At 36.0% G+C, this 12,069-nt stretch overlaps 1 protein-coding gene across 4 annotated transcripts; it reads right to left on the bottom strand.

Annotated features, from left to right (window-relative positions):
• Nucleotides 1-7,164: 7,164 nt before the first annotated feature.
• On the bottom strand, nucleotides 7,165-10,916 carry LOC147851923 (serine/threonine-protein kinase AFC3-like). Of its 4 annotated transcripts, none has more exons than XM_087333805.1 (9): nucleotides 9,094-9,540; nucleotides 8,937-8,988; nucleotides 8,693-8,807; nucleotides 8,485-8,576; nucleotides 8,186-8,333; nucleotides 8,000-8,064; nucleotides 7,790-7,890; nucleotides 7,404-7,509; nucleotides 7,165-7,309 (listed from the first exon to the last, which is right to left on the bottom strand). In XM_087333805.1, the coding sequence occupies exons 1-9, from the start codon at nucleotides 9,333-9,335 to the stop codon at nucleotides 7,169-7,171; spliced, it is 1,062 nt and encodes a 353-aa protein (XP_087189931.1). In that variant the 5' UTR covers nucleotides 9,336-9,540; the 3' UTR covers nucleotides 7,165-7,168. The 4 variants fall into 4 exon arrangements, 3 of the variants coding, with proteins under 3 accessions (XP_087189931.1, XP_087189930.1, XP_087189929.1); XR_015531423.1 differs by lacking the exon at nucleotides 7,165-7,309 and adding an exon at nucleotides 10,654-10,916 and having other exon boundaries at nucleotides 7,411-7,509; nucleotides 7,790-8,064; nucleotides 9,094-9,274; nucleotides 9,395-9,626; XM_087333804.1 differs by lacking the exon at nucleotides 7,165-7,309 and adding an exon at nucleotides 10,654-10,911 and having other exon boundaries at nucleotides 7,411-7,890; nucleotides 9,094-9,274; nucleotides 9,395-9,626.
• Nucleotides 10,917-12,069: the final 1,153 nt, after the last annotated feature.

The raw sequence follows: 12,069 nt of genomic DNA, 5'->3' as shown, positions 1-12,069 counted from the left end.
CTGTGCAGAGAAGGGAGGACATGAGAGCAGGGGAGAGAGGGATTTAGGGTTTCTAGGGTTAGGGTTTCTAGGGTTAGGGTTTCATATTCTGTCGCGCGGTTAACACAGACAGACAGACAGAGAGCAAGCACAGTGTGATGGCTTCAAAACAAAACAAAATTAATAATTATTATTATAATTATAAAGATATTTATTTATTTATTCTACATATATAATAAAAAAAACGCTTTACGCACAAATTTATTTCTATTCTGATTTCTTTTTTTGTTGTTTTTTTTTTTTTTTTTTTGCTTTTCTTTTTTTAAACTTATTTATGTATCTTTTTATTTATTTATTTTTTCAAAACGTAGGTAATTAATTTTATTTTTTGTTTTTGAATTAAGTTTTGTTTTTCTTGTTTCGTTTTTCGTTTCTGTGCGCCTTCTTTTTCTTCTTTTTTTTGTTCAAATGAAAAATTTGGAGGTTCCTTCTCTTTCTCTCTCTCTCTCTTCTCTATGTATGTAAATTGTAATAATGCATAGTATGAAACATACGTGCATTCGCATTCGAGAATGCTTAAAACATTCGAGCATGGTAAACACCCTCGAAGCGTGGTAGATACCGTACTTTTGTATTCGTTATTTCATTATAAGGTAAAATTTATTTTAAGGTAACAAAGTTACGGTACAAAGTGTAAAATAAAAACTAAGAATGTTTTGATAACATACGCATTCGTATGAATATGAATGTTTGCCAATGCATTACGTACTATGTATGTATGTATGCATATAAAGAAGAAACCAATACAAAGAGACACGGAGAGAGAGATTTCTAGAGTTTGGGAGAGAGGAGCTTATTATGGATTCATGGATTGAGAGAGCCATGTGTCTCTAAAAATTGGCACACGTGACCTTGACATGTCGATGCCCCACTTTCATACTTTGGTGTGCTTCTCGACCGATCGCGCCCAAACGAATCCGAAAACACAGTTACACATGCCCACATTCATTTCCTTCACCCGAAAGTCTCTCCCACTCAAGAAATATATGCCATACGCCCCTCCTAATTCTTCTCAAGACACGATCACTTCCCAATCGAGATCGTGGCCATGCTTAAAGTTCAAAAAAAGTCCCTCACGTCGATTTCCTAGAATTACATTGCCTAATAAGCAAGCAATTTGATCCAAAAGATACATAAAAGCAACAACTTTGTGTTTCGGTTGGATGCACTATACCAAAAAAAAAGAGGTCTAGAAGATGGGATGCAACACACGTTTGCTTCATGATGCATCGATACATAGATTCCTCTCTAATTGAGACCCATTCAGAACTCTAATGTATTGTCAATATTCGAATAAATGTGGAAGTTCACACTACACACACTATACTACATACATTGCCCCCAACTACAAAATCATATTCTTTGTTAAACAAAATGAACACATCCAAATTTGGACCATAGTCCCTGAACTTATACCACGATGCAACCAAAAACTCGCACGCTAAACAATGCAATATAGTACAAAAGGAAAAGTGGTACATTATGTGAACTTACAATGAAGAATATAATGTATATGCAGATCAAGAGCGGTGTTGAGAATCACATTCTTCAATTACTCCCTATGTAAAGACATGAACAAAATTTGGGAGCAATTGAAGGATGTCATTCTCAATGCATGGTATCAATATTTCAATGCATGTACATAGAGGTGGATATAAAATGTTTGGTTTCACGTATACTCGTTGATTTTAGGAAGAATGCTAGGCCCATCTCAAAAATGTTCAAACTTGCAAAGAGATAAAAATGAAGAAGTCCTCACATTGACTCTATAAACGAAGAATAGTGAGGAGAGAGAGTAGAGGCAATGTTATAAAATGCAAATATTTAAACTCCAACAAAGGCTAGCATTGAAGTAACTTCAACAAATATTTAATATTACCGGCAAAACCTTGTATGATGAGGATAAAGAATAGAGGATAATGCCTGCGACATTGAATATGGAACCACTAGTTAATACATGCGTGTCTATTGATGACGTAAATGAAGGGGCAAAAGAATAGAGACTTGCAAAGCGCGATATGCAATTTCAATGACAAGTGAGCTCTGGAAACAAACAAGAACACCAATAAGCTAATGGTTAGCAATTTGTGAACTATCATGTATAAAGCTATGAAGCAAGATTTCCAGAAGACAAAACCATTGTTTCATCAAGGATTAGTTTTTGCAATATCCACAACATGTTCATGAGAACCATAACCATTATTATTATATATGGGTGGAAACAAAGTATAGTTTTGGGGGATGGGCAAAATATCAATATAAGATCATTGCTCACTATTGAAACCCTTGTATATAAATTTTAACAAAAACAAAATTTGAATGGATTGATATTTTACAATGTCACTTGATTTGGAACATCGCGTATACTAATGATGTTAGGTGATTGTTCAATAACCTAAACTCTATCTTGATGGTTTGTTTGGTTTTATTGTGTGTTGTTCTATCTTGTTAGATGCGTTGAGGTACTTAAACATAGACATCCCTTTATCACAACAACTCTCTTATTTCAATTATGCATTATAAAACTTAGTAACGATCAAGATACAAGATTAATAATAAAACGTATGCAACGAAAACACTTAATTAATTGAAGAGATGTAGCATAAGCACTTGATGGTGAAGAGTGGGAGCGAGTAATATAAACAAAAATTTTAATGCCCCCCCCCCCCCGTCTCAACAAGATAATAATTAATACACACATACTTAATTGCAAAACAACTAGAGATTAAAATAGATATAGCAATTAATGTCACAAAGAGTTTCCTACTTCATCATGCTTTGTTTCTCATTTAGTGAATCATATAATGGTCACAAAAGGTAAAGCATCCTAGTATTCTCAAGGTGGTCCAGTAAATGCAAATTTTAGTTAACGTACTTTCATATTCTCTTACATGCATGGGGTGAACGAATGTGCATAGTCAACTTATAGTTTGAAATGTTGTTAGCCTGTCTAGCTTTCTAACAAATGTTGAGTACTCATTGTACGCTTCACTCTCTATGCCTTTTTTGGCGGAATGGACATAAAGCTCTAAGGACACAATGCACGATAGAGATAAACAATAGCTCTTAGAAACAGTCGAGCAATAGAGTAGAGGTATAAATGTCATCTGTGAGTTTCTTCTCATTCCCATATACACATTATAATTCACAGTTTATTCAAGAGTCTTGGGTATCACACTTTGATACAAGGCTTTGCCTTTTATCATATTGGACCATGCTTTCCACACATCTTCAAACAAACCCAATCTTTGCCCAAATTCCTCTCACAACCACTATGTGCACATTCGATTGCAACATTCATTCGTAAAGTTCGTGAACATCGAGAGTCGCTACTCACTTTCACATGTATTATATGAAATGTAATATTTTTGGTCTTATAGGTCTATTTGACCTCTGGAGACAATAATATAATCTCTCTCTCTCTCTCACTCAAACTTAAAAGTAAATATTGTAGTAAGTTATTAACTGCTTAAACAAAATGAGTAATTGATCCTTTAAAAAACTTATGGATAACTTATAATAACTTTAGGTAATCATTACATTATTATATCATTGGGAAAGGTTTTCTTAATCAGTCAATCGTTGTACGAAAGCGTGAGAGATTCGTTCAAGAGGCTAATGCAATCCTTGCAAGCTTTGGCTTGATTGACAACCATTTTTTGCCCATCTTGCCAACCAAAGGAAGGATGGTGATATGGTCTTGAAAGACAACTTCAAACAGAGGCATAACTTTGATTGAACAAAGACGTTGCTCAATGTAGTACACCCAAGGGCACTAGGATCTCTTTAACTTGGTTCTTGAGGAATGTGGTTCACTACTCAATGTTATTGGTGAGCTTTTTATAAAGCTCGATGGTCTCGTTAGATGAACTCGAGAAAGGAAGAGGTCATACTAAATCATTGTCAAGGAGATTGAGAGGGGTTAAATAAGGGAGTTTAGACAATCTCCACCATTTTTTGTATAACTTTTATAGTGTTAATGATTTCCTCTTACTTAGGCAATTTATTTTCATTTTTTCCTTTGATTTTTTTCCTTTGATTTTTTTTCTTACCATTTGGAGCAAACAAACTTATCCACAAATGTTATGTGTGAGTAAACACTCATAGGTCAAGGTCATGCATGCATGCGTGTTTAACGTGAACCATTGATTTAATAAATGGAGATGCCTTTGCATTGAATGGCGTGAATATCTTGGATCTCTCATTCACTCTCCCATCATTGATAGACTTTTTTTCATTCTTTCCTTCGATTGTTTCCTTACCATTTTGGAGGAAACAAACTTAGCCACAAACGTTATGTGTGAATAAACACTTGCAGGTCACACATTCATGCGTGTTAAATGTGAACCATTGATTTAATAAACGGAGATGCCTTTGCATGGAATGACGTGAATATCTTGGATCTCTCTCTCACTCTCCCATCATTGATAGACTTACATTGATCATAAATTCAATGTATACTATCACACATAGAATTTTTAATAATAAGCAAACGTTCTTCTTGTATACAATGTTGATTATAGTTTATTGGTTTTTGATTGTAAGTGTTCATATTATTGTAATATTCTCTAATTTATTTGCTGACAATATTGTGTCTTTCTCTTTCAGTATATCATCAAATTTGGTCTCATCATGGACGATAAAACATATATTCTATTCTATTCTATTATACATATACATATACACACAAAAAACGTCCTTAATCTATTTCATTGCGTATTGACATTAATCTTGTAAACCTACCAAATCCACCATCCCATTCAAAGTATACATCTTTATAGTGGCATCGAAAAGGAGTGGCAAAAAATTTCCTCCTCTTCAAATACAATAGACAAGCAAGGCCAATTGTGCAAATCTACACCAACTCTTCATGCAAAATTGCATGTAACCATCTGTGTAAGAATTATCATGTAAATTTGCATAATTTGTATTCAAGTTGAAATCTCATATGCACAACGCACTTCGGCTCAGAGAGGCCATTACACTGTCTAAAGCAAGCACTAAGGGTATGCTACTTGAAAATCATATCTAAGCAAGTCAACTCCCTCTATGTGTGGGCTCACTCTCAACATAGCACACACGTCCTCGAATATGTTGAGACTATACATTAAAGAACAAAATGTGGTTGCATCAAGAAAGCGACATCTTTACTCACTACCAAATTTGAAATGAAGCACAGAGACAAACTCCATCACGTCTTTGGCATCACTTTATTCTTTTTCATTTCTAAGCTGGTTTTGTCTAATAAGAATATATGAGATTAGAAACCGTGAAAGCTTGTGGCTAAATATGAATTAAAATGAATGCTCTATAAAGCCATTCGTTAAGATAGAAATGTTTATGGTCGGATAGCGTGACTTGTTCACAAGTTAAGATGTTGAGTCGCGTATGTGCACTCATTTTGCGAAATAACAGGAGATTGAACGAAATCAAAGTGAAAACATTGGTTATGAGAAGAATTAGGACTAAACGGGCTGTGATACTTCTTCAAGTGAGCCAATAATTTAAGGTTTCTCTACGAGCTTCCGTTGCTTTTGCATTAGAAATATTATTTGTTCATTCATTTTCGCTCGTTTTCACGCACGAGAAAGGTCAGCTTGATCTTAGTTGTTCTCGAGGCCTTTCATATAGAAACAAACTCTCCAAATTTATGACCAACCTTTTCTTTAGTAACCTTCAAACGAATAAAAGATCGCCCATTATGAATTTATGCATAGCAACCATCAAATTTAGGTGAAATGAAAAGTCTACATGACCAAATTCTCCCTCTGATCTTTCTTGACTTGCGATAGAGCTAACATTGCTATAGGTTCTAAAGATGCGATTTCGGAGCCTGCTTATACATTTACACACCTCGCAGATCTTGCTTTCGCAACATTATCACATCAAAAAGTTCATGTTCAAATTCATAAAGTTTATAAATTTGCAAATGAATCAAGGCACTAATTGAGTAGTCACATGCCATCTTGGTTAAGAGGCTAAGGCCCAAGGCATAGTAAGAAATCCCAACATTCAAGACTTCATTACAATATTCTGATAACAAGTTCTACCCTCACTTCGTTTGAATGAGACAACACCAAACCTAATGACTGCATCATGGTTGAACACAAATTCATAAATTAGGACTCCAAAAGAGAAAACCGGTTTATCTTTTATTTCCACAGAACATCATAGTATTTTTTTTCTCCTACAAGTGGCATTTGTAAGAAGATTATGACATAGAATAGGATGCTCCATTTCTTCTGAATTTCTACAAGAAATGTCACAGAACATATAACCAATTACTCCTATGTTACCTTGAATGAAACATAAAAACCAATGCTAGAGTGATCAAATCCTTTATTTATAGACGTTATTAATCTGAGTAGAAGAGAACTATCAAGAAGGAAACTACTAAACCAGAGATTCCAGATTCAACTTCACATTCATCTTATATATCATGAATGGCAGAAGCCTCAAAATACTTTACAGTAAACATATGATTGGATCTTAGCAAGCTTGGCTAAAGCCCTCACTTGTATATTATATATTACATACATAAAGCCAAAACGGTCTTCTTTGAACTATAAACAACCCTGTAATGGCAGGGGAAGTTGCAGAACTGCACGATTGCATCTGGCTTTTGGAGTGGGTTCAGTGTAGAAAATCCATGGGATGCTGCTTTGAACCACAACCATTGCTCGAATTGAATTGTAAAGAATCACATAGAGGCTCCATCCTTCAGTCCCTTAAAGTTCTCATCAATGAAATCATTGATGTTCCAATGCTCTCAAGATGATCGATCTCACCACTGAAATTTGTATCATGAACTCATTTGATGCTTCCTGTGTCATCTTAAACTTCAACCCAGCAACGTTCTATGAGACTTCAACCCAACAATGTTCTTTTAGACTTCAATCCAATGGTCTGTCCATATAATCAAAAAGCACATTATATGGATTTCATCGAGGTCACTACAATCTTCAACTCCATTACATTACAAGCTCGGTTGGACTTCATCATGAAACCACTCCTCCAGTGGATTCATTAGAGATTATTTCACCATTCAATTAATAACATTTGATTCCATATCATTGTTCGCTCTGCCAATCCCTCAAATATTCTATGATGTTGTAAATCTCCATCTTTCTCAGTCTGATGAGCTTCGGAAAAATGGATGATCAAGTGCCTCCTTTGCAGTAGGTCTACTTGCAGGATCATACTCTAATAATTGGTGCAGTAAGTCCAGAAACAACCTTCCACTATGACCCACATTGTCAAAAATAACATCCTGAAATACAGAGAATTTGTTTAGACCAGGTTAAAATGACAAATTCAGTACAACTGAAAATGACATTAAGTCAGTGATGGGTTTTTCAAAATACTTTTAGACGATGTACTCGTTTCACATCTTGAACACTGTTCCTTGAAGATGCACCTTCAGGCCAATTTAATCTCCTCCCATGCCGAAAATATTTATCGGCTCTTCCTCTAAAAGAAGACCACAAATAATTAGAATACTACTAAGACCAAAATAGAATAATCAACAATTCAGTGGCTAGTGGGTCAAATAAATAGTCTCAAATAATTCAGCCACAATAATGATTGGTACAACACTTATATAGTCAATTATCAGGTGTTTGCTCAAAGGATTGATAACACTATCAACCATTATTGAGGAAGGAGCCATGTCGCAAGAAAACTGTTTAACATGATAGCTTCCCAAGACCCTTTATCAACTGAAAGGAGCCCTTATATATCTTCCACTTACTTTGATGCACGTCTGATCATGTGATGAGGAATTGGCCCAAGAACACGTTCCATCATGGCAAGATGCTCTAAATTTTCATGGGTTTGAAATAGAACTTCACCCTACATTATTACATTTTGAAGTAAAAGATTTCATCTGTAAGTACCCTAGCAATAAAAACCAATTCAATCGATCATATCTCATAAAGACATGATAACTTTGTAATAGTACCGAGCAGAGTTCAACCAAAATACAGCCTATGCTCCAGATATCACAAGGAAAGCTCCACCCACAACCTGGGTTAAAAGAACAAATTTTAACTTGAAATGGATGAAGATGCTTTGCAGCCATTCCAATAAGGGGTGACTATAATCAGTCCCAAGTAAGCCTAACAGTATTTACAAAACCTCAACCAACCTAAAATAACTTCAGGTGCTCGATAATGTCTTGTAGAAACAACTGAAAAGCTAGATTTCCTGTCAGGTGTTGTGCTACCAAAATCAATAAGCTTTATTCTATTTGACTGTGGGATCCTTTTTGACCGACTTGAATATTTTCCACTGCTCTGTATAGAGGAACCACATGATACCCAATATTACAAAATCATTAACGAGTATTGTTCAATGGTGTCAGGTGTTCTGATAAAAAACTACTGATAGCAGGCTGTTATTATATAAAACTATCTAAATAGCAATAGGGTTTCATTTAAGAGTTACCTTATGGTCAACAATCTTTGTATACTCAGATGAAACCAGAAGAACATTTTCAGGTTTCAGATCTGTATGTATTAAGTTCAAGCCATGTAGGTCTGCAGAAGTAGCAAAAAATAATCCCAAAAGCATATAAGACATTGTTGAGGTCACATATGGCTGACACGACAAACGAATTCAGATACACAGAAAGTCTTCAAGGTGAAAAACACACATGCAACAGATCCCAGAAGTTGTCTACCGAACTCCCGAACAAGATCAATAGAAAATGGACGATATTCGTTGGTCTTTATAAAATCAAACAAGCTGGGTCCAAGTTTCTCAAAAACCTGTGAATTGAACCAATCATCATGGGTTGAAGCATTCTAAGATCTAACCGTAAAAAAATAGACACCATGGACAAGAGATAGATAATATGCTATGTTACAATGCAAAGGAAAGCAAGAGAAAAAACTTACCATGCAGACATGATTCCGATACTCGAACCATCGCTTAAACTGGACAAAGCCACTGAGAAATCCAAGTCTAATCTAATAAGCTTCAAATTTTCTCAATGTGAATTTCCACATACACAATCTACTACGAGATCTTCAAGTTATAAATAGACAAACAGACCGTGACCCTGTCCGATCGTTCTTTGAGAGTGTAGATAGAACATCAATTTCAATCATGGCATCTTCTCTATACTTCTCCGAGCTTCGGACAACTTTGATAGCAACGAGCTCTCGATCATCCCTATCCAAACATTCCAATACCCGCCCAAAAGTACCTTCACCGATCTTCCTCACGATTTGGTCTGAAAACCTCATGAAGCATGAGTATGAACCTAATCTCTTACAATAGCTGAATCTATACATACATAAATATATGAAGATAGGCTGTTGATTGATTTTTTATATAAAGGTGTATAGATTACAGCGAGGGGTCAGATTCTCTCCAACTTCAAAATTGTAGTGGCCATCCTTATCATCATCATGCCAAGGGGATACAGTTTCCAGTTGTTGATCGTATTGGTGCACTGGTTTGTTGTTATAAAAATCATGTTGACTCTGATTTGTTGCATTTGCATCTTTCGAAAATTCAAGAAGAGGTAACAAAGATAGCCCATTTGTTTGCATATGTTGGTAACCAGCATAGAGAGGGTTAGCCTACAAAGTATAGTCACGAATTAGTCAATGAGTAACATACTGCGCATTTGAGAATAATTGTAAACACAGAAAATATAGAATACAAATGGATGCATACGAAACAGATCCCTCAACAAGGATTATTTAAAAGGCCCTAAAACAACAGAGAGATTCCACAGTCTACCATGTTTATTATTGGTTATTCATCTATCCTTAATTGAAAGTTTCTTACCCTGTTCACATTTAGAGGATACAAATCAGATCTAAATCAATCATAAGGAGCAATCATTCAGAAAACTTGAGAAAAAACCAATCCTGGTTATCTAAAAGATGTAAACATCGGATTAAACAGCAAAATTTCAAAACGCCCACACAGATCTGCACTTATTACATGAAGAAATCATGGTATGCTACAGATGTAGGTGCTTAACGTTACGAATTTCCGGTCTTAAATAAAGATGTATACAAGAATTGAACCCAACTATGGTTAAAAAGTTCCAGGGAATAACCCGAAAATTTCATGAGAAAATTATGAAAGAAACATGTTATGTTCTAAATCTTTTCTTACGATTACTTCCGACATGTAACTTCAAATACAAACAGATTCAGTTAACGACTCATGTTATGGTAAAACAGCAACAGAAAACAGGGGAAACATAGAAAAGACTTCATGCTGAAGAATAACGAATGAAATTCTGAAAAACTATATGAGAAATTTTCTGTTTCCATAACAATTAAAGAACCCAGAAGAGGATTCCCCAAAGGGGGATCCATCCGTAAGAGAAAGAAACCCGGCAGACATTAAAGAGGAATATCGTTCTAAGTGAGCAGATGACCTAAGTATATTCTAAATCTTTATCCCCAGGCAGAGATCTAAACCTATTTCAACCGCCAGAACAGATATCTTTACAAAAGAAGAATTCCAAGGATCAACTCTAACTGCGTATCCAAGATAATTAAAGAGAATCGTAATTTTAAAGAGAAACAACACTGTGATTCTGTGGTGTAAAATAGCTGTGCTTAAACAGATAGAGAGTAACTTGCGTACCATTAAGAGTTGAGCGGCAATTTGGAATTGAAGACGTGTAGCTTCAGCCAAGAAGGCAGGGTCGGGGTCGTCCCAGCCGAGTCTCGCCCTCTTCTTGGGTTGGGACTCGTCGGGAAACGAAGCAGTAACGAGGTCGAGCGCCATGGCCAGAAGATCTGGAAGGACAAATAATAGAACAAACAGACCTGAATGTTATTACAGATCTGAAGATGAAGCAGTCTTTGAGAAAGGGGGGGAAGATGTGGATCTGCAGTGGAATAATTCTCGGACAACAGAGAGAGAGAGAGAGAGAGAGAGAGAGAGAGAGAGAGTCAGAACAGACAGACGGAGAAGAGCAACAGGGAAAAAATGAATAGCACAGAATATGCAGGAAACCCTAACCCTAACCCTAAGTCGGTTACATATTCAAGGGGGACTCGTGGGCAGGTTCACACTTGGGACGAGGTCAACCTTTCACACTTTGGTGCATGATGGCCTTTCTCCCAGGAAAATGAATCTGATGATTTGTTATCGTCCTCGGACACAATACATATATCGATACGTACATACGTATACATATACATACACATACATACATATACATATATATGTAGAGAGAGAGAGAGAGAGAGAGAGAGAGAGAGAGAGAGAGATTAACATAGGTGGTTGATGAAGATGCCAGACATAGGTGGTTCATTACATGTCCGGTTGCCGAAGCCATTTGGGCCTAGGAAGTATTTTATCACCTTTTTAGCGGGTTTTCATTGATGATGATAAAGCTATACCCGCACCATCATATTAGTTCGTGTTTGACTACCTTAGGTATTGGGGGATGTGGTTTTAAATTAATTGGACCACGAGAAATGGGTTCTTGTTTGATGGACTTCTTGGGGTAACACAACAACTGCTTAGGATGAAAGGGAAGTTGATTTGGCAAATTTCGCAACTATGTTGTATGGGGACGTTTGTCCCAAGATGAGGTAGAGTTATGTCATCTAGTATTACAACATTTGAAGAGGGTTTACCTTGCCATATCACTACTAATGAAGTAGTGGAGATAGCAAGGGTGGTATTATCATCTTGTTTTAACATAGATTTATTAACATCTTCTAAGACAAAATTTGGCCCATGAGAGAGAGTTTTCAACATTAGATTTACAAAAAAGAAGAGATATTTTTAACGTCCACGGCAGACCGATTTGCCATCTATGATACCAAGCCTAGCCGCCCATTGTCAAGAATTGAACTTGACCACAACGAGAAATTTTGATTTTACTATCATCCTTGGACTTTGTATGTATGACCTGTGACACCAAAACAAATCCACATCTACATGTGAGTTGAGTAGTGACTCTCCATGATCAAGACTAAGGTATGTTAGCATAGAGGTACACCATACCTTCGAAGTTTAATGTCAACTAAATAGTATGATGACACT

This window comes from Azolla caroliniana, unplaced genomic scaffold (assembly GCF_043228905.1).
Source record: "Azolla caroliniana isolate FFs.n. ecotype wild unplaced genomic scaffold, voAzoCaro1.0.p SCAF_18, whole genome shotgun sequence".
Classification (NCBI taxonomy): domain Eukaryota; kingdom Viridiplantae; phylum Streptophyta; class Polypodiopsida; order Salviniales; family Salviniaceae; genus Azolla; species Azolla caroliniana.
Note: the sequence above shows the minus strand (reverse complement) of the source record. Positions and strands in the feature narration are given on the sequence as shown.

Excerpts from the sequence above, each read along its gene's own strand:
- LOC147851923 (XM_087333803.1), bottom strand. The coding sequence starts at position 10,797 with ATGGCGCTCGACCTCGTTACTGCTTCGTTTCCCGACGAGTCCCAACCC. Across the intron at positions 9,627-10,653 it reads TTGCCGCTCAACTCTTAATG|GCTAACCCTCTCTATGCTGG; the intron begins GTACGCAAGTTA and ends TATACTTTGTAG. Across the intron at positions 9,275-9,394 it reads AGAGAATCTGACCCCTCGCT|ACCAAATCGTGAGGAAGATC; the intron begins GTAATCTATACA and ends TGAGGTTTTCAG.